The sequence below is a fragment of the Crocodylus siamensis genome, chromosome 2, assembly GCF_052110815.1.
Source record: "Crocodylus siamensis isolate JL-2025a chromosome 2, ASM5211081v1, whole genome shotgun sequence".
In the NCBI taxonomy this organism is placed as follows: Eukaryota; Metazoa; Chordata; order Crocodylia; family Crocodylidae; genus Crocodylus; species Crocodylus siamensis.
Genome location: NC_143396.1, coordinates 274,672,143 through 274,690,579, shown reverse-complemented (window position 1 = coordinate 274,690,579; position 18,437 = coordinate 274,672,143). Strand labels below are relative to the sequence as shown.

The 18,437-nt window shown below is 41.8% G+C and overlaps 1 protein-coding gene across 1 annotated transcript in view; it reads right to left on the bottom strand.

Annotated features, from left to right (window-relative positions):
* The window catches only part of DYNC1H1 (dynein cytoplasmic 1 heavy chain 1), a 62,431-nt gene that overhangs the window by 43,516 nt on the left and 478 nt on the right, over positions 1-18,437 (bottom strand). The window contains exons 2-20 of the mRNA XM_090034044.1: positions 12,502-12,589; positions 11,638-11,811; positions 11,186-11,441; positions 9,738-9,924; positions 9,300-9,571; positions 8,959-9,186; positions 6,703-7,779; positions 5,647-5,826; positions 4,671-4,820; positions 4,212-4,358; positions 3,948-4,088; positions 3,584-3,760; positions 3,336-3,446; positions 3,134-3,253; positions 2,636-2,875; positions 1,966-2,121; positions 1,455-1,568; positions 432-542; positions 145-354 (exon numbers count right to left, since the gene is read on the bottom strand). Of these exons, the coding sequence (XP_089890170.1) occupies positions 145-354; positions 432-542; positions 1,455-1,568; positions 1,966-2,121; positions 2,636-2,875; positions 3,134-3,253; positions 3,336-3,446; positions 3,584-3,760; positions 3,948-4,088; positions 4,212-4,358; positions 4,671-4,820; positions 5,647-5,826; positions 6,703-7,779; positions 8,959-9,186; positions 9,300-9,571; positions 9,738-9,924; positions 11,186-11,441; positions 11,638-11,811; positions 12,502-12,589 (4,139 nt within the window). The remainder of the gene's footprint in view (positions 1-144; positions 355-431; positions 543-1,454; positions 1,569-1,965; positions 2,122-2,635; positions 2,876-3,133; positions 3,254-3,335; positions 3,447-3,583; positions 3,761-3,947; positions 4,089-4,211; positions 4,359-4,670; positions 4,821-5,646; positions 5,827-6,702; positions 7,780-8,958; positions 9,187-9,299; positions 9,572-9,737; positions 9,925-11,185; positions 11,442-11,637; positions 11,812-12,501; positions 12,590-18,437) is intronic.

Genomic DNA, 18,437 nt, shown 5'->3' with positions numbered 1-18,437 from the left:
GCATTTGCTTAGTAACCTACAAATATTGCAGATGGTTTTCACTTCCAGCTTCCTCTGTATTCAACAGCCCATCTAACACGTGTTCAGCAAATCAAAATCCTTCCCACCCTCAAGACAGGTCTTTATATATAGCAATATACTAGCCTGTTTCAAGAACTCCTCCAAAGCCATCTCTCCTTGAGCCACAAGCAGCACATCTTTGACAATTAATTCATTTTTCTGCAAGTCAACATCCCAGATCTGTCCCAGGGTTAGTTCAGAAACAACCCAGTTAACATGAAGTCTCTTCATCAGCTGTTTCCAGTGACGATCTTTAAGAGCTTCAGATTTCAGCTCAATCACCAACATATTTATCTATAGGGAGAGAAGACTGGAGTCAGATAATGCATTTAAAAAGAAATTTAAGTTAAAAGTAAATTAAATATACCAACCTTCATGTAACCCTTCAGAAGTCTCTGAACATATTCATAAGAGGCATACTGCCGCAAACGAGCAGGAAAATTTTTCAGTTGGTTCAGTAAGCCATCCAAGTTTTGTCGAAGCTGTTGGTAAAAAAAAAAAAAGCAGCTGTTAAAGAATTAACCTGCTACCAGCTGCTTGCAGTAATTAATTACAATGGAGAGTACAACCATCAAGTTTACTTGTAATTTGTCATCTTTATATTTGTTACGTAAATGCCCCATGTTAAAGTGGAAATAGTAACATTGTGAATTTTGAGACGCTAGATAATGTTGTTAGAAACAATTCACAAACATGTAAAATACTGCTAGTGTTCTATGCCCTTTAAACATCTGAACAACACACTATGATTGTGATCCATCTAAAATTGCAGAGTCAAGACCATTACTTATAGAGTTGAGAGAATATTAAAAATGGGGGGGGGGGAGGGGGGGTGTTGTTTTACATCTGCTTTATAAAAAGTTAGCATCCATTTCTGTAAGTTGCTCTGAGCCTTTGTTGAAAAGGTGGCATAATAAAAATCAGTACAAACTATTTAAGGTAGATTCCCTAGGCATTTCAGGAACATGCATCATGTAAGTACTAAAACAACCTCTTTGTCAATGAAGCTAAACAAGCATTTAAGAAATTACAGTTTGAATAAGTTGACCTGAACAAGAATACAACATAGCATCAAGTCCTGTTCCCTTTAGATATGGCCTGTATTTTTTCATTCTTATAAATCAAGATGTGCACACAAGTTTTGTAAGCTTAAGCAAGCTGAAGCTTCAGAAAGAATATGTACCATGTAATATGGAAGATGATTCCACCTTGTTCAGTCTTGCCCTTCTACCCCTCTGCCAAGATGGCAAGAGAACCACTAATAGGTTCTGGTTCATTTCTGAGTTAAGCACGGAACTATTTTCTAATAGCCCAGTACTTAAAATGGCAGAACTTTGGAGAGTCACCCCATTCAAGTAAGTGAAGTTATGGTTTCTACATGTATGAAAAAGTACCTTGCGAGGTTGTACTGAAACCCAGGGTTGCTCTTTCATTTGATCAATCTGCTCCCAGACCTTGGAAAGCTCAGACCAGACTCCTTTGAGGTCCTGCAACTCTTCAAGAGCTACCTGTTGTTCAAAGGAACATGTCAAACTCACATCAGGGGTATATAAATGGTAAGGATAAGGTAAGTTAAAGAATTCTAAAATCCATGAAACTCAGTGGTTCAAGGTACAGTGACAGAACAGAGAGACTTTACCAAACTTGTGGGAAGGGGAGTGGAAGGGGTTTCTACTGAGGTAGTTACTGAGGTTTAGGACAATCTCTACAGCGAGGCTAAGGGCTGAACAGGTATGAAGACACACAGGTGGACACTTCCACTCACGGTAAAAAAACAACACAAAAGTGAGAGAAGAGACCTCTGCTGTCTTCTGAGGCAAACATTCCAATACATTCAGAGAAAGGAAGGAGGTAACTTAATAAATTTAAACACTAATTCTAGTTGCCTGCAAAAAAACCTCATACCTGCACACGTTCTTCACTGCCACTTAGGAGTCCAGTGTCTGTCAGTTCCAGGGCTTCTTTGGCTTTTGCACACTTCTCACGATCATCTTTCAGCCTACCAAATTTTCCCTCATAAATTGTAAGTGCCTGAAGAGCTTCTTCTGGACGCAAGTTTCCCTAAAAAGGGCCATGCATACAAATGCTAGATTCAACCTTTTGAATTTACCCATTGTACAGATGGTAAGCCTCATCAGAAGTAGCACTAGAAGAACTGCATCTTTTTTATCCGTTCTAAGGACTTCTCCATTTCCCAACCTGTTAAACATAGTATTGATCCCATCCCCAGATGAGCAGTGTTGTGAACAAAGCAAATGTGATCAGTTTCTATTTATACCCCTTTGTAAAACTTAAATCTCAGCAATATCATTCTCTTGCCTTTTGGGAGTGTTTGGGCACCTTTAACTAGCTGTATCAGTTTCAGAAAGCAAAAACTAAGATAGGGGAAAGTGCAGTGGTTTTAAATGGAGCAAGGCAAGATAAAAGCAAGTGCCTCTTACAAGGTACATGAAATTTCAGGAGTTCCATTTATGATCAAAATGAAACAAAATGAGTAAAGCCCTGTTTATTTTGAAGTTTATTAGCTGTAAGCAAGCCCTGTTTGTGTTTAAAAACAAAGTACATCTGAACTTACTGTCACAGGCTTTGTTTTCTCCCAATCTGTCAAGAGGTCAACTGTGCGGCTCTCCACTGCCCGGTCTTCTTGAACAATCTTCATTTGCAGGTTTGCCACTTGTTGCTGAATGGCAGAATCCTTACGACGCATGATGTCATTGAAAGCACCCCACTCTCCTTCAATATTGTCAATGTACAACCAAGAGGAAGGGAACTGGAACCGTTGTTTCTCAAGCAAGCGCTGACCATTGCGGTAAAGCTACAAGCCACAAAGTGATTTTAATAAATAACTATGCAAGTAAAATTTTTAGCCATACTATACTAAAAATATTAATACTGGTTTACAGCTAAAGGGCACATTACAAAACTCTCCAATCAAGATTCCAGTCGGGTCACTAGGCTCTGATAGAATCATTTTCAGCGGGCTTAAACTAGGTATTATATCAAGTCTTAAAAAAATGTCAAGTGTTCAGTACTACCAGAAAGCAAGCCCTTAAGCAGGAAACCAACAACTTACCTCAACTTGTTTTTCAAACTGTTTGATTTTACGTTTCAGGGACTGAACATATGTGATGAATGTCACTGCATCTGATGTGCTAGCAGTGTCCACTGAATGCTGCTCCAGCTCTTGGCGGGACTGTTAAAAGGAAAGAGTCTATAGTTTAAAAAACTAAATGTAGTGAGTTGGTCTCCCAAAGGAATTAATGAACTGTTCTAACCTTGGAAATCTGCGAATGGAATTCAGTCATGTTCTGGCCTAGCATTTGACCAAATTTGCTGAGTACTTCCTTATGCCAGGAGTCGTATTTCAAATTCACTTTAGATTGTACCTACAAAAAAAAAAAAAAAAAAAAAAAAAAAAATATGGCAGAGTTTGGTTATACTGTTTGCCAGTCCCATAAGTTTCATTTTTATGCATCTTTAAAAGGGAAGGAGGGGAAGAAAGCATGATGCATTAAGCACTTACCTTGCCATAGTCTATGATAACAGGTCCAAATTCTTTCCTGGTTTCTGCATTGTCAAAGGTTCCTCTGGCCTTTCTTATCTGAACTAATAGGGCTTGCCACTTATTTAAGTCTTCACCCAGGCGGTTGTATATGTTTTCAGCTTGCATATCCCATAAGCATTGGTATTGCAGCCAAACCTAAAATACGTGAGAATCTTTAGTGTAAACAAGTTTACAGACTATTGAAGCTTGCCTATTTTAAATAAGCCCTACTATTTTTGGCTGACTGGCTACAGGTTGGTTTACAGATAAGTATTGAAGTGCAAGGAAAGGTGATGGACAGAAAATGCATGTTGAGCCATCAATATCAGAATTCATGTCTTACCTTGACATACTGCTCAACCTCTGTTACAATTCCCATGACTGCAGAATAAGATTCCTCCAATGCTGCAGGGCCATCAGGCATCCGTGTTAAAGCATTGCGATAGAACTTCTCTTCCTCTGAGAGCTCGTAGTGCACACCCACCTGACAGGATCCACAGATACAAAATTAGGATGCATCAACTTCATGCTACATTTAAAACAGAATTTCAAGTACTTCCAATCAGAAGAATCTTTGATTCATACATACGGTTTTAATCATGCTTACTTGGTATCTCTGACTTTGGATTCTGGGTAGTGATAATATAACCATCTTCCAGGAAAACATTTCTTGATATAGCTTGTATCTGCAGTCTTCAATTGGTGGATTCAAGTAGATGACCTGGTTGGTTATTCTCAGTTCATGCACAATGTTCTGCAGAAACACAGAAACCTCATATTCAGCTTCATTTTGCTAGAACAAAGATGCTTGGGGCAGCAGATGTCTAACATAGGAGGTAACTTTTAGATAAAAAGAGCTTTCAATCTAAAATAAATAAATAAATACCCCCCCCACAGAACAGTAAGTTTTGCCAATGTAAAGAGTAAATTTAACACTTATCCATTCCTTTCCCCATCTCCAAGACCAGTTGTAAGGCAGTTGTGGATAAAAGATTAAAGTTATATTTTAGGGCAATACTAATTGTAAGTAGTTTTACTTGCGATTTATAAGAATTAAATCACTTACTTTGATTTTTGGCTCCCCACCAGGCTTGTGGCTGACCTGGGGGGCATCTGTATCCATGTCAACTTCTGCTTTGTCATCAGCTTGTCCAAGAAGAACTTGGGTCCAAGCTCTCAACCCAGCTTGTAGACGAACTCCTAGTATTCTTTCAATCTAAGGGAAAACCACATTGTAATCATCTTTCAAGACTCTTGAATCATGTATTTGCTTCCCAAAATCCTTATAAGTTCCAAATATTGCAAGACTGCTCCAAGACAGAAACCGGGTTGTAATCAACTAGGGAAGTGAGTTAAATTACATCAAATCTGTTTAACTCCCCTCAAAAAGGAAGTTAGGTCATGACACCCATTTTAAAATATGGACTTGGAAGAGAACCTAAGCAATGTGGAAAACTGACCATTTGTCTTATTAGCTTAAGTAGCACCAGCTATATTACAAACAGTAGTCTTACTTTGAATGAGTAGAACAATATCATGCCCACTTAATTCAAGTATCATTTAGGCTTTGTGCTAACTGTTGTCCTTCCACCTCAAGACTTGAAAGCCATTAATTCCAATAAGTAACAGCAGAACCCTGACAATGCAGACACTCCTTGTAGGGTCAATACCTGCCACAAGCTGAAGTCTGAGAACCTGGAAGTAGTACAGAATTTCCCTATGTCACCTGACTGATAAGTCAGGTTAACAAAACAGACTGCTGTGCAACCTTTAGGAATAATGCTGGGTTATGTGTTCTGCCACCAGATGCAGCTCAGGCATCTTGCTATGGTTCTGGAGCCAGGAATTTGAGCCCTACTCTAGACTCATGTCAAAGCCTGCCTCCTGGCAACCCAACTGTATATGGGTAGTTGGTCATTCCAGCATTGGAGTCAAAAGGTGGCTGAATGTAATGCTAGCAACATCACTTGTATGCTCCTAGTAATACAACTGGTGTGCCTAAGCCATGTTAGCTCAAAGGGTTGTCAGGACCAGAAACCTACCTCCATATCCAACTTATTGACCCAGATAGGTAAGTTGGAATAGGAATGAAGATTCAGGTCATCCACAGCTTTTTGAACTCTGTTAAGGATTTCTGAGAAAGTTTTATGATCATACATGCAGGTTTCCAAAGATCGAACTTCCAGGTCTATTTTCTCTTCAATGATGAGTAGATCATCCACCTGAAGAAATAAACATTTGAATGGTATTACTTTGATACCAATAAGCTAGGCTTAGAGCTCTATTGATGCTATTTTTAGAGCATCATTTTCTCTCTGCCTAGAGATGGAGAGATGCATCCATTCCTGTAAAATGCGAAAAAAAACATGCTTTGTTTTTCCCCTGAAGTTTTTTGCTCAGCATTTACTGGGAAGTTCCTGCAGCTCAATACAAACATCTTTATTTAGATCAGATTAGTGGAAGTTTTAGTTGAAATAAGATACCCTTTGAGACCCTATGCACATATTTTTCACTGTAGAAGCCTGTTGAATACTGAGTGAGCACATCTACATGAGATGCTCAACGTGCAGTAGCCTAATGGCACTACACAGTAGCATGCTGGGCAAAAACCAGAACAGGCACCAGTGCTAATGCACAGTAACTGTAGGTACTGCGCATAGTTAGCACTTCATTAAGTACCAACTAAATGTGCAGCAACTAGTGTGCATTAATGAACATGTAGACATGCCCAGTAACAACTTTGTTTAGGTTACTTAATGTAGCCACTTCACTCTCTGGCCAGAGTTTGGGTATATTTTTGTATTTAGGACCAGATAAAGTAGTATGACCCATATCTTATTCAGTTACTGATCAATAACTTTGTTACACTTTGACATTATGTCAAATCCAGATTCATAGATTGTTAGGGGCTGGAAGGGACCTTGCAGATCATCTGGTCCAGCCCCCCCGCTCTAGGCAGATGAAATTTAGATTAAGTTGTGATAACAGGAAGGTAGCTGCTGTCCTGAGCAATATACAAGCCAAGATTGACATGCTTTGGGTTGCATATTTAACTTAACCCTCACTGTTATACATAGAGTTACATCAGCAGAACAAACCTTTTCTTGGAAGTTGAATACTGTCTCTGCCAGACGCTGTACGTATGGATCAAGTTTGTACGATTCCCACACCAGTGCAATTCCTTCAGCAATCAAAGCCTGCACTTCTTTCTTCAGACCAGCAACCAAAAGCGAGATAGTGTTACGTTCTTCCACTTTCTCACAGGTCCGTTCATATGTGCGGACACTTTCGATGAGGGAAATAGCAAAGGGATAGAGCTGGTTTGCCTGGTGCGCTTTGTTGACAATTGCTAGTGGAACACGAAATCCAAGCCATTTGAGGTTGCGGACTTCTTTCGAAAGAGTGATTATTTCTGGAAGGAAGTTGACTTTTAGTTTGAGGACATTTCCTGTTCGGCCCCTGACACGAGTGCTTTCGATGGTGAATATACGGCCAGACACACCAAGGTTGCGCTGCTGAACTTTCCTTGCCCAATCATCAAATATTTCTTGAGTGTTGAGCTTCATACGGAAGCTATCTCCATCTTGCTTCAGCTTCTGACCTTCAACGTGATTCTCCCAACCTTTGCCAAGGACATCTTCAACACGCTTCATGTATGCTGTCAGTTGCCTGTCAATCTGTTTGGCCCAGATGATAGACCCAGAAACTGGAGGCAAGTCACGAACATGACTCATCTTACAAGCTTGACTTTGTGGGTATTGCACCTTGAATTTATCATGAAGAGACTCAATATCATCTTTTACACGTTGGATCAACTGTGTTTGATATTCACGAATAGCACCTCGAATGTGAGGCCTGACAAACAAAGCATTGAACCGAGAGAAGATTCTGAACATTTCATTAGCGTTCTTTGCTGTGCCAAGCTGGTCTCGTAAACGGGCAGTGATTCTTGTTTCAACTCTATCGATTCTTTCATCATATCGCTTCATTGCAGCCTCCCAGGCTTCTGTACCTTCCTTGGAAACATCCAAGCCATCTACTTCCTTGACATTCTCATAAGCAAGATTTACTTCTTCAATGGCATTAGCATCAGCAGCATCAAAAAGAACTTCTGCTACTTTCATGTCCTGAGGTTCAGGAACTTCTCCTTGATTCTGTTGGGCAACAGCAGTGACCTGCGTAAAGAAAGACATCAGTTTATTAAGCACTACTGGACTCAGTTTACACATGCATGATTAAGCAATCTTTAAGTCACAGATTTTAATGTGCATCTTATAAAACCTACAATTAGTTTGATATTTAAAGCAAAATACTTAGGACCATCTAGATACTTTAGAACCTTGATGGGCTAATAAAATTTGGGTAGTATATACTACTTACCAAAAAACAAAATTCTTACAACCTGTACTATGGTTATTTGCCAGCATAGCATGGAGCAATCCAAACTTCATAGTGCATGTCCTATCCAATGTATTTATTTATTTTTAATATAGAGCTCTTGTTTCTTAGTTTATGAATAAAAGCCCTGAAGTGTGCACCCACCAACACTAACTTTACTAACAAAGTTAGGAGACAAACAAGTTAAATTGTTAAAGGAATAAGCAATGTGAAGACTGCCACTTCTGTGGAGATGAAGATCACAAAATGTTCTGATTAAAAATGAAAAAGTTTTGAGAAAATCTATACCATTTTCAAAGCCTGATGTTGGCATGTAGAGACAGTACCAGTTAATTCAAGGTTCTAGCATAGTTTGATATGGGGTTAAAGACCCAAGTTAAATTTGTGGTATTGTTCAGCTCAGAGAGAACCAAAGCAGGGTGCAGGGCCTGGGGCAAAAAGCAGCCTGTGTGGGGCCCCACTCTAAGATGCAAGGAAGCCGGCAGTAGATTTGGCAACGAGGGGCGGAGACGGGTGCCAAGGGGCTGGAGGCACCAAGTGGCTGGATGCGAAGCTGGCAGTAGCACAGAGTAGCTGCGGCCACTCTGCAGGGGCCCCCCCAAAGTGGCAGGCCTGGGGTGGTTGCTCCAATTTGTTCCCCACAAGGGATGGCCCTGGTTCAGCTCGCTTCAGACAGCACATCGAGCCACTTATATCAGTGATAGTAAGTTGATAGAGTTGTGAGTTTACAAACTCTATTAAGACCTTAATGGTTGTTTTGCATGTGACCTCAGTACTCCTGTAGTCAAGGAGTTAAAAAGTAAAATTCCTTTTTTCCCCCCCTATTAAAGACATTTAGTGAGTGGGGCTACTATGTCTACATACAGACTTTCATTAACATGTGAGAAACTAAGCCAATACTAGTAGTAAATAATTATAGTAGGTTGTTCTACTTAAAAGGAGGAGGGAACCAGTACCTGTGGTCTTAAGACTCTCACGATAACTGCTCTCAGCTGCTCATGTTGACGCCTGAATTTCCTCATTTGGTCAAGACGAGCCTGCAGCTTTCTGTGTGCAGGATTGATACGCCACACCATCTTCAGGTTCTCTTCTCTCTTCCTCTTCACAATATCCCTCAGCAATACTTGTAGTTTCTCATATTCATCATCCCAAGTTTGGAAGACTTCAAAACATGCAACCATAACCTGCAAAAAGATTAACACTGGAATGCGTCTGGCACTAAACGTTCTACCTCAAAAATGTTATTTTTGTATAGATTTACTGTACTAGCTACCACTGTATTAGGTATCCAATATACCTTTTCAAACTCTTCGTAGGCAACATGCATCAGTTTTCTGGTTCCCAGTACTTTCAGGAGCTGAGAGCTCAGGTCTCTTGAAATTGCCTCCACTAGACGCAGTGCTCTTTGAATAGGGTACTTAGTATTTCTGATTTTTCTCAGATGTGTGAATATTGCAACAAGTGCCTGCCTTATTTTGTCCAATTCCGTAGCAGATAACAAGTCATTCAGAGGAAAGTCCTTCATCAGTGGATTATAGTCATTCACGGTTTCCAGTGCCTGTTTTAGACCTAGAGGTAAATGCAGGAGATTTTGACTAAATGTCCAAATAGACTTAGCAGTGAAAAGCCAATATATGTAAAAATGCTAAATACTGTAGACTAAGGTTAGGTAGTGTATCTTGACATCAGTTCAAGTAAAATTCTTTAGAAGTTAGTGTACATGGCAAATTTTTACCTGTGTCTGTATCGAAACTGACAGTAGCATGAAAACGTTTGCCATGCTTCAAGATGTCTAGAGTTAGGAGGACTTCTGGACTTTCACGTTTCTCCTGAATTCGGTACAAAGCACGTTCTAAGTTCAGCCAGAAACTGATTTCCTGCAAAGCAGTGCCTGATGCAGGGTCTCTATCTAATTTGGTCACCTTGAAGATATCAAATTAAGAAAGCAATGTTAATTGTGTAGTAGAAACATCTGCCTTCATTAACAAGAATATAAACCTGCATGAAAATACACACACCAGGCTTCACCCAATAGTTCAGCATGGCAAAATGGAAAGTTCTGTTCTACGCTAAGCTATTGCAACACACACAGGAGTGCAGGTGGAGATGCTGCAATGCAACAACAATATTAAGAATGTGTAAGAACCAGCAAACCAGATGACCTGACATCCAAGGAAAGACCATTTCTTTTGGCATATGAGGTACATGAAGGAAGTGAAAAATTCTAAAAATCTGTACAGGACAGACTTAACTTGGATGTTTAGCCATAGAAGTTGCTGCTACTGTGGAAAAAAGGAAGTTTTTAGCACATTACTTTTTATCTGGTTTAAGAAGTCAGCCTGTATGACAGATCTTGACTGAAACTCTAATCTCATCCATATTTACAGGACTTTGGTGGGGGTACACTAATCAAATCCTAGACCCTGAATGATTTTTCTGTTGAGGCCAGCTCTTGTAAAGCAGGAAGACCTATGACTTCGCACACTGTGCTTCAGTGTACCCATGCAGAAATAATCAAATCAATTTAGCCTCATGACCATGGGAAAAAAAAATCAGTATTCCATCTTCAGCTGGATAATACCCGAGTACTACAATATCTACAATACATATGCACACCCTGATGTTCTTGAGTACATGACACCTACTGGATGAGCATAGATCACTTCTGCTTAACTCCATAGTTTCAACAATAGTAACTATTTACCTATTTTAGAACAAAGGACTCAGACATGGTACTACTCCAGCTAAAATGTATTGTTATTGAACTTTGATACTTATCTTCAAAATGTAAAGACCCCACCCCTGCAGTGGAATAGGGACCAGTGTCATACAATTTTTTTATCCACAGTAGTAGTAATTGCAAACATTTTTCAATGTAATTCTGTTTTGTTTCATTTTAATCATTTCTGACCCAAAAGAGAACAACTAAATTACTAGCCAATTTTTACTTTTAAGAAATCTATCCCAAAGCAGAGAATGCGGGTTAGGTTCTCTCAGCTTGTGTATGCTAGTAGCTTGGCTACCTTAACTTTCAATGGCCGCAAGTCTGGCCTTATGTTGCGTTTCCTCCCAGATCAACAGAGTTCACACCGTTAAGATGCCACTATTTTATATGCTTTCAGATGCTGAAAGGACAGGAGTTTCTAAGTTATGATCAAATATTTGCTGTTTCTGCACTTTTACCTTCTGTATTTCTCTAATCCAGCGATTCACTCCAGACTGGAGCTGGTTGAGGAAAGTTGGATCTTCTACTTTCTCACCAAAGTCTGTAACCTTTGGCTTTTCTCCACGTTCATAACACTGCTTGGCAACATTAGTGATAGTTGGATGAATTAGTAAACTAATCTCTGGAATTTCAATGTTCTGCTGCAAGTGCAATAGTCCCATTTCAAGCTCTGCAATTTTCTTCTCAACTGAAGGAGCCATTTTATCACCATCCCTGAAAGAACACAGGTAAGTGAAGGAAAGAACAAAGAATCATGCACAATTTGCACTCACACAACTTTAATTGTTTTTTCAGCTGTCTGTAGCCTCATTAATTCTGCTAATTGCTTGACTTTGAATTGTGTGTTAATTTTCAGTTCCATTCTTTGATTGTCACAGGAAGATTACTATCTGTATCACAGAACAATTACCTGTCAGCTTTGCCAGACTCTCTGATGTAGGACTTGAAGAAGGGAGCAACAGCATTGCTGATGAAAGAATGCAGTGTTTCATAAGGAGAATCTTCACTGAGGGTAAGCACTCTCAATTGGGAGGACACTGGCTTGTCTGCATCGATCACTGGAGTACGCTTAATGAATGCCAAACTGTAGAGTAACCAAAGAGAAGTTAAACATGTGATCCCAAACTGCAGCAATTAATTTATAGTAGCATTAGTTCACATTAGCTCAACATATCTAACTAATGTAATAAGCACACTTTTGGAAGATGCAAAAAACAACATTTTACACATTTAAACAAAAAAAAGTTACTTTCAGGTTTTAAATCAAAAGCATCCTAGACTCTTGACTGGCTGAAGACTAGACATAATGACCTCCAGACTTCTATTTGAAAGGACCTACCACTTTGTAGTGGTACCAGGTACTTAAATGTCCAAGATTTTCAGTCAATGATGCTGGAAAAGCAACAGGAGACATATCTGCAATGGTCCACAACATTCAGACTACCAAGTTTTTAGTCATTTAGCCTAGTTACTACTTTAACTGTATACAAGAACCAAGGTGGCAAGCAGTATTAGCTAAACACAGGACTGGGAATTGGTAATTTCCAGCCAAGATCAACTGCTTTTCACCTCCAAATCATTTGTTTTCCATCAGATTCTGCAGCTGAAAAACAGAGATAAGCTTATATTTACTGAGACAGTAGCTCTCAGTATAAGTGAATCCGTATCTTCCAGGCAAGCACTCTGATAATTAACTATGAAGGGCTGCTGTACATTAGCCTGGCAATTAAGTGATTAGCTTTTCAGGGTTCTAACATGCACTCACCGCACTCACCTGTTTGACTTCACACCATAATGGATGTCAGTATTAATGTTGTAAGAAATGAACTCTTTTTCTTCTTCTCCTTCATCTCCCACATCCTCTGCAAATAAAGTTTTTAATGAGAATCATTTCACAAAAATTTAGAAGCCTACTGACAGGGCCATTGGGGGAGGAGGGGGGGCTTCAAATCGGGGTGACTGCCCCAGGCCCTGTGCAGCAGCTGTGGTGATTTCACACTGCTGCTGGCTTCACATCCAGCCACTCGGCACTCCCCCCTCCCCCAACCCTGGTGCTGAATCCACCGCCAGCTTCCTCGCATCTGGGACCAGGGCCCCGCACAGGCCGATTTGCTCCAAGCCCTGTACCCTGCTCAGGTCTTCGCTGCCTACTGAACTCCTCTCCACTCTACTGCCTCTTATCTGTACCCATATCAAAGTAGCATTAAACAGAGGTGCACAAACTCTGGCCCAAGGGCTGGTCCACAGTGCCATGGCATCCAGCCTGCCAGGCTCCTCACAGGTCCAGAAGTTTGGTGGCAGGGAAGCAGTGGTACTACTGCCCTGCTGCCAAATCTCTGGCTCCAGAAAAAGCCCCAGGCCTGGGCCTCTGCGCTCGATCTGGTGCCTGATCCCAGCATGCAGGGCCAGGCGGAGGCAGCACTGGGCCCAATCCCTGTGTGTGAGGCTGGGAGGGGTTGGTGGTGGGCCCCCAGGACCTAATCTTGGCATGCAGGGTGGGAGTGGCACCAGGCCATCAGGGTCCAATCCAGCCTGTAGACTCATCTGGCCTGCAGAACCAAGAGGTTGACAACCACTGGTGTAAAGCATCATACCTTGCCATTATGTTGCCTTGTGCCATAAAGCTTTGAGTTTGTGATTTGACATATCAGTTGCCATAGGCTATTAAAACACTGTTACTTGGACATGCTTTAAGAATTAAAACAGATTTCCTGATTTGTATAAATTCCAAAGGCAACTAAATAAAATAAACATGATCTTGTCAAAGCAGGATAGAACATACCCAGTACTAAAAACTCTACTTGAGGGCGGGCCATCTCTCTCTCTCTCAAAAGGCTGTTTTGGGGTTGATAGGCTATAGATAAGGGAGGCTAAATCTGAAGCAATTAGTTTATTCTATACACTATACGATACAAGCTGCTGTAGCAGTAAAACTACCAAGTACAATAAAACTTCTCATATACTATTTTCAAGAGGGAGACTGATATTCCACCCACCCCACGCATCTCCAAATGGTCTCTTAAAAACAAAAACCCTCCCCCCGTCCCAAACAAGCTACAAAACTGAATTAAACTAAATTTATTTACTGCATTCTTCATGCAGGGGAACACAAAGTATCAATCTGCAGCTCAGAAATACAAAGGGCAAGACAAAGGAAACGCTGAAGAATCAGTAACTCAGCTGGTGATTCACACAATGATGTAACTGTGTGGATGCTGGCACTTCTGCACTGAAACCACTGCAATGCAGCACAAATCTATTTTCATGTGAAGAATGCACACCCACACAAGGAATTGGAGACTTGTTCTGTTTTCCCCCCCCCCAACACCCTCCTTTAGAGCAAACTGAGAGGCCATTTACTTATAGTACTGAGCCCCAACCATGGGCGAGTCCCTCTTTAAAGCTAGGCACTGTAGAGCTCCATACAGATGCTGTACACTGATAGAATTAGGTTGAAGCTACACTTAAAAGCATAGCTCATTTCAACATTAGTTATCAGCACTATTTTATTTTCAAATCACTGTACAAGACAACTGTCATTATCTAACAGAAGTGTCAAGAAAGCGAGAAGCTATGCATGTGCACGCATGCATACACATGCACATGTTTCCGGCCAAAAACACTGTGCTACATTCCCAACACACTTAAAAATCATATAATTTTAAGCATGAAAGCTGTCTGCCTATTACTGAAATTGACCAAAATTAAACTGATAACCTCGGACAGTTTTAAGTTCATTAAATGAATATTTAATGAGGCAATTTTAAAGTAATCTACATAGGCTATTAATACTTAAAAGACTGCTTTTTTTTTTTTTTTTTTTTTTTTTTTTTTAATAGGGATGCTCCTTTGTCTGGTTCTAGACAAAGAAGAGGCCAGCAGCAGAAGTGACTGACTTCCTGGAATTTGGCAAAAGGCAACTCCAGATTCAGACTTGCACTGGGCACAATTTATATATTTTTAGAAACTGATACTGCAGTATCAACACTTATGCTTAGCAGTTCAAATCTAAATGCTAGCCCAAAATACAAAGTCTCACAAACATTCAGGATTACTTTGGTCCGCTTTCAATAAAATGGACAAGAGTTCAGTTTTGATGAAAATGATACAGGCAATAACTAGGTTTCCTGGGGGTGGGGAGGGCAAGATGGGGGAAAGACTCCTCTGCTTTCCCACAAAGAAAACATCGCTGGTGGAAGAATGAGAGGTAAGGAATTTGCAAGGGGAAGAAACAGGGCCAAATGTCTATCCAAAGCCTTCTAGGTTGTGGCATATGATCAGCAAGTGAAAGAACTTCTTTCATTTCTCCTGGTATTGTAGAATGCCCACAGCAGTAAGAGCTTATGTTAGATAGGGTCTTAATACCTTTTTTGGATTTAAAACAAAGAGGAAAATAGGAACATTTGCTGGAACATCCAAAGGGGCTGGATTAGAAAGCGTACTGGAATAAAGATTGACAAAGACACTATTCAAAGGGGCAAGTGGGAACAGAGACAATAATTTGAAGTCTCAAACTAAAACCTTTCCTGGAGTCAGAATCAAGGGACACTGACTTCCATTTAATAAAAGGACACAATAAAAAAGTTACCAGGGTAGATAAGATAATCAATGATTATGCCCCCCCACCCCAAATTAAAAATTTTTGTTAGGATGCTTTAAAAAAAACAACCAAAAAACAAAAAAACACACACACAAAAAAACCCAACTTATAAGAAGGTAGTTTTAATTGAAGATATTTTAAAGCTCAAATATATCATCGTGGAATAGGGATTATAATTTCTAATTACATACTGTTTGAGACAATATATTCATGCAACTTTCTAGAAGTTTTATAAATAGGTCATAACAGGCCATGGACCATATTGGAGGCCCAATCTTATGGGGTTCCCAAAGGCTCCCCTATAGATTACTAAAGATTCACGGAAGCCACTCTACCCAATGGGACCCAGTGCTCAGTCTAGAAGACCCTATTAAGCATCTCTGGGATGCAGTTTCAATTCTCAAACTGTGCATTTGTGTTTCCAGAGATCATAGGCAGACAAGTTTCTTTGGGTAGATCCAATATCTTTTATTAGACCAACTGAACAGTTAGCAAAATTGTTCTTTGCAATCCTTTGGGCACAAATGCCCTTCTTCAGGCACAGGGGATTTATTGTTTCCAGAGATATTACAGGGCTACTGTATTTCCAGCATCAAAAAAGGGGATACCTGGGAGAGGCATATGTTTGGGGGGGGGGGGGAGGGGGGAGGCAGTGATATGGCCTGCCTCCCCTTACTCCCAACCCACAGCCCCCCGCCACACTGGTACTCCTCACTCCTGACCCACAGCTCCTTGCCCTCCCAGCCCTACACTCCTGACCCACAGACCCCTGTTACACACACACACTTTACCTGGCCTGCCAGGGCCCACACAAGGAGCATGTGACCCCCAACAGCCAATCACTTTGCCCACTGCTCCCAGCTCCAAGCAGCCAGCCCAGTACAGTAGAGGAGCAGCAAAAAACCCAGACATTTGCTCTTATTTTAAAAGCCTGCTGAGACGCAGCAGAGGGGGCCAAAAAAAGAAGAGGACATACCGAAAAACCCCAAAGTATGCCAACCCTAAGAGATAACACCCTTGCTAACCATTGGTGTTGTGTAGGGGGTGCATGTATATCCCCAGCAAAAAGGCACCATTGACACTGCTAGCAGTGCCTGTGGGCAGTCACTGCTCACCCACCCCACCCCGCTGTGGCATCTGCAGCCAGTCTGCGATTGCTGCTGGCTACCACTGACACAGCCGGCAGCATCTGTGGGTGGTCCACCTCCCCACTACCGCTGACAGCGCTGTGGCTGCCTGTGGGAGCTTGCTGCCGCCACTCTCCCACTGCTAAAAGTGCTGCCGCCACTCGCAGGAGCTCGGTGTGCTCCAGCCAGCATCCAGGGGCATGCGGCATTCATGTTGTTAATAGCAGTATATGGAGATGAGAGATAACAGACCTGATTACCCACCCACCAGCTCCACTGTCTCTCTGGAAATCTGTGTACACACAGTCAAGCTCTTGCCTCTCTCTCTAGAAGTGAGAAGTTTCAAGACGTTATACCAATAAAGAATACCAAACAACAAGAATGCAATCATTGTTTTCTACAAAAAGTAATGATTAAAATCGAGGCTTCCTGACCAGTGATTGAAATCGTGATTTAAAAAGATTTGATTTAAATCAAATCCACCCTGCAAGTTACTGAATTTACTGCACTTTTGATGACATTCAGAGTACATCAATCGATTACAGAACAGGTTAGCTAGTTTCCTTTACTGCGCACTATTTGCATAAGCAAGGTTTCCACAAAAGCAGTGTAAGCTATAGACAATACAACTGCTGTTTAGTCAAAAATAAAAAGCCAAATATCCCACTACTAAAGAAAGTATTTCTGAAAGCAATACCATTACATATTAGTGTCTCAACTAAGAAATAAACCAACACTCTGACATGCAAACATACCTATGCTGCATGCGAACCACCCCCTAAAAGCACTAGATGGGAACCAGAAGCGTACTGCACTTATGGTTTCACCACTGGCTTGGTGATCGGCCGCTGGGGGACCCCTCCCCCAGTCAGCGATCTGGTGCCCCCCACTCCAGACGCAGGTGGTGCCAGGTGCCCACGATATGAACTGAGATGCAGCACAGGGCTGTGCTTCTGCCAAGGCAAATTTTAGGGAAGAGCCTAAGCTAATGATGGATACCCTGGAAATATCCAGAACTGGAATTAGTGTCATCAGGGAAACTTCTGGAATAACTGGTGCAACTGGCCTTGTTCACACAGACACTCTTTTTCTAGGCACTGACTCCACTCACACATTACAGTATTTAAATTGGGACGGTCTGTTAATAATTTTAGAGACCGAGAAAAGACAGCTTACTAAGGACCCCAAGAAATTTCCATAACACAGACAAGGCTGGAAGGCAACTAAATGCAGCAATAACCTCACTGCTCTGTCATAGCATTTTACAGCCAAGCATTTTTACAACTGTGAGATAACTGGCTACGTGAAACCCAGAAAATGAGGGTGTTCTAGTTTAACCTCCCGAGCTGTTGAAACTCGGTTGAAACCAGTTATTTTTACAAGGGCTAGAAATGAAAGAGGACAGCATTTCCACTGGGGTTTGGTTTGCTGGCTCAGCCTTTTAGCGCTTGGCACATTTGCTGTGCCCCACAGCAGAGAGAGGATTTATGCTGGCAGGCGACAGGCAAAGCCTGAAACAAAGAACCCAGCAAGGCAAGTGAGGGCCTGGGGCCTGCAAGAAGAACCTACCAGGCCCCCACCCGCAGCATCTGCTGCTGCCTGGGCACAGTAAGGCTTGCACGCCTGCGTGTAATTCCCTCATCCTCCCCCTCCAATGGGGGGCTGGCATCCTGCTCTCTCCTGCTTTCCTCCACCTGCAGGAGAGGCGAATGGCTCCAAGTCAGGGTGGGGGCTGGGGACCGCACCCCAAGAGAACACAAAGGGGGGGGAAGAGCGGACAGAAGGGCGCATGCGCCACACGCTGGGCCGGGCCGGGCCGGGCCGGCACGCACTGGGGGTGGGGCCTGACAGCATCGCGGCAGCGACCCACTCCCGCCCTTCCCCCCCGCTGCCCCGCCCGTGACAGCGCGGGGGGGAGTGCGGACCCGGAGGGGAACACAGGCCCCTCAGAGGGTTGCCATGGTGACGGAAGCGTGGCGTCCC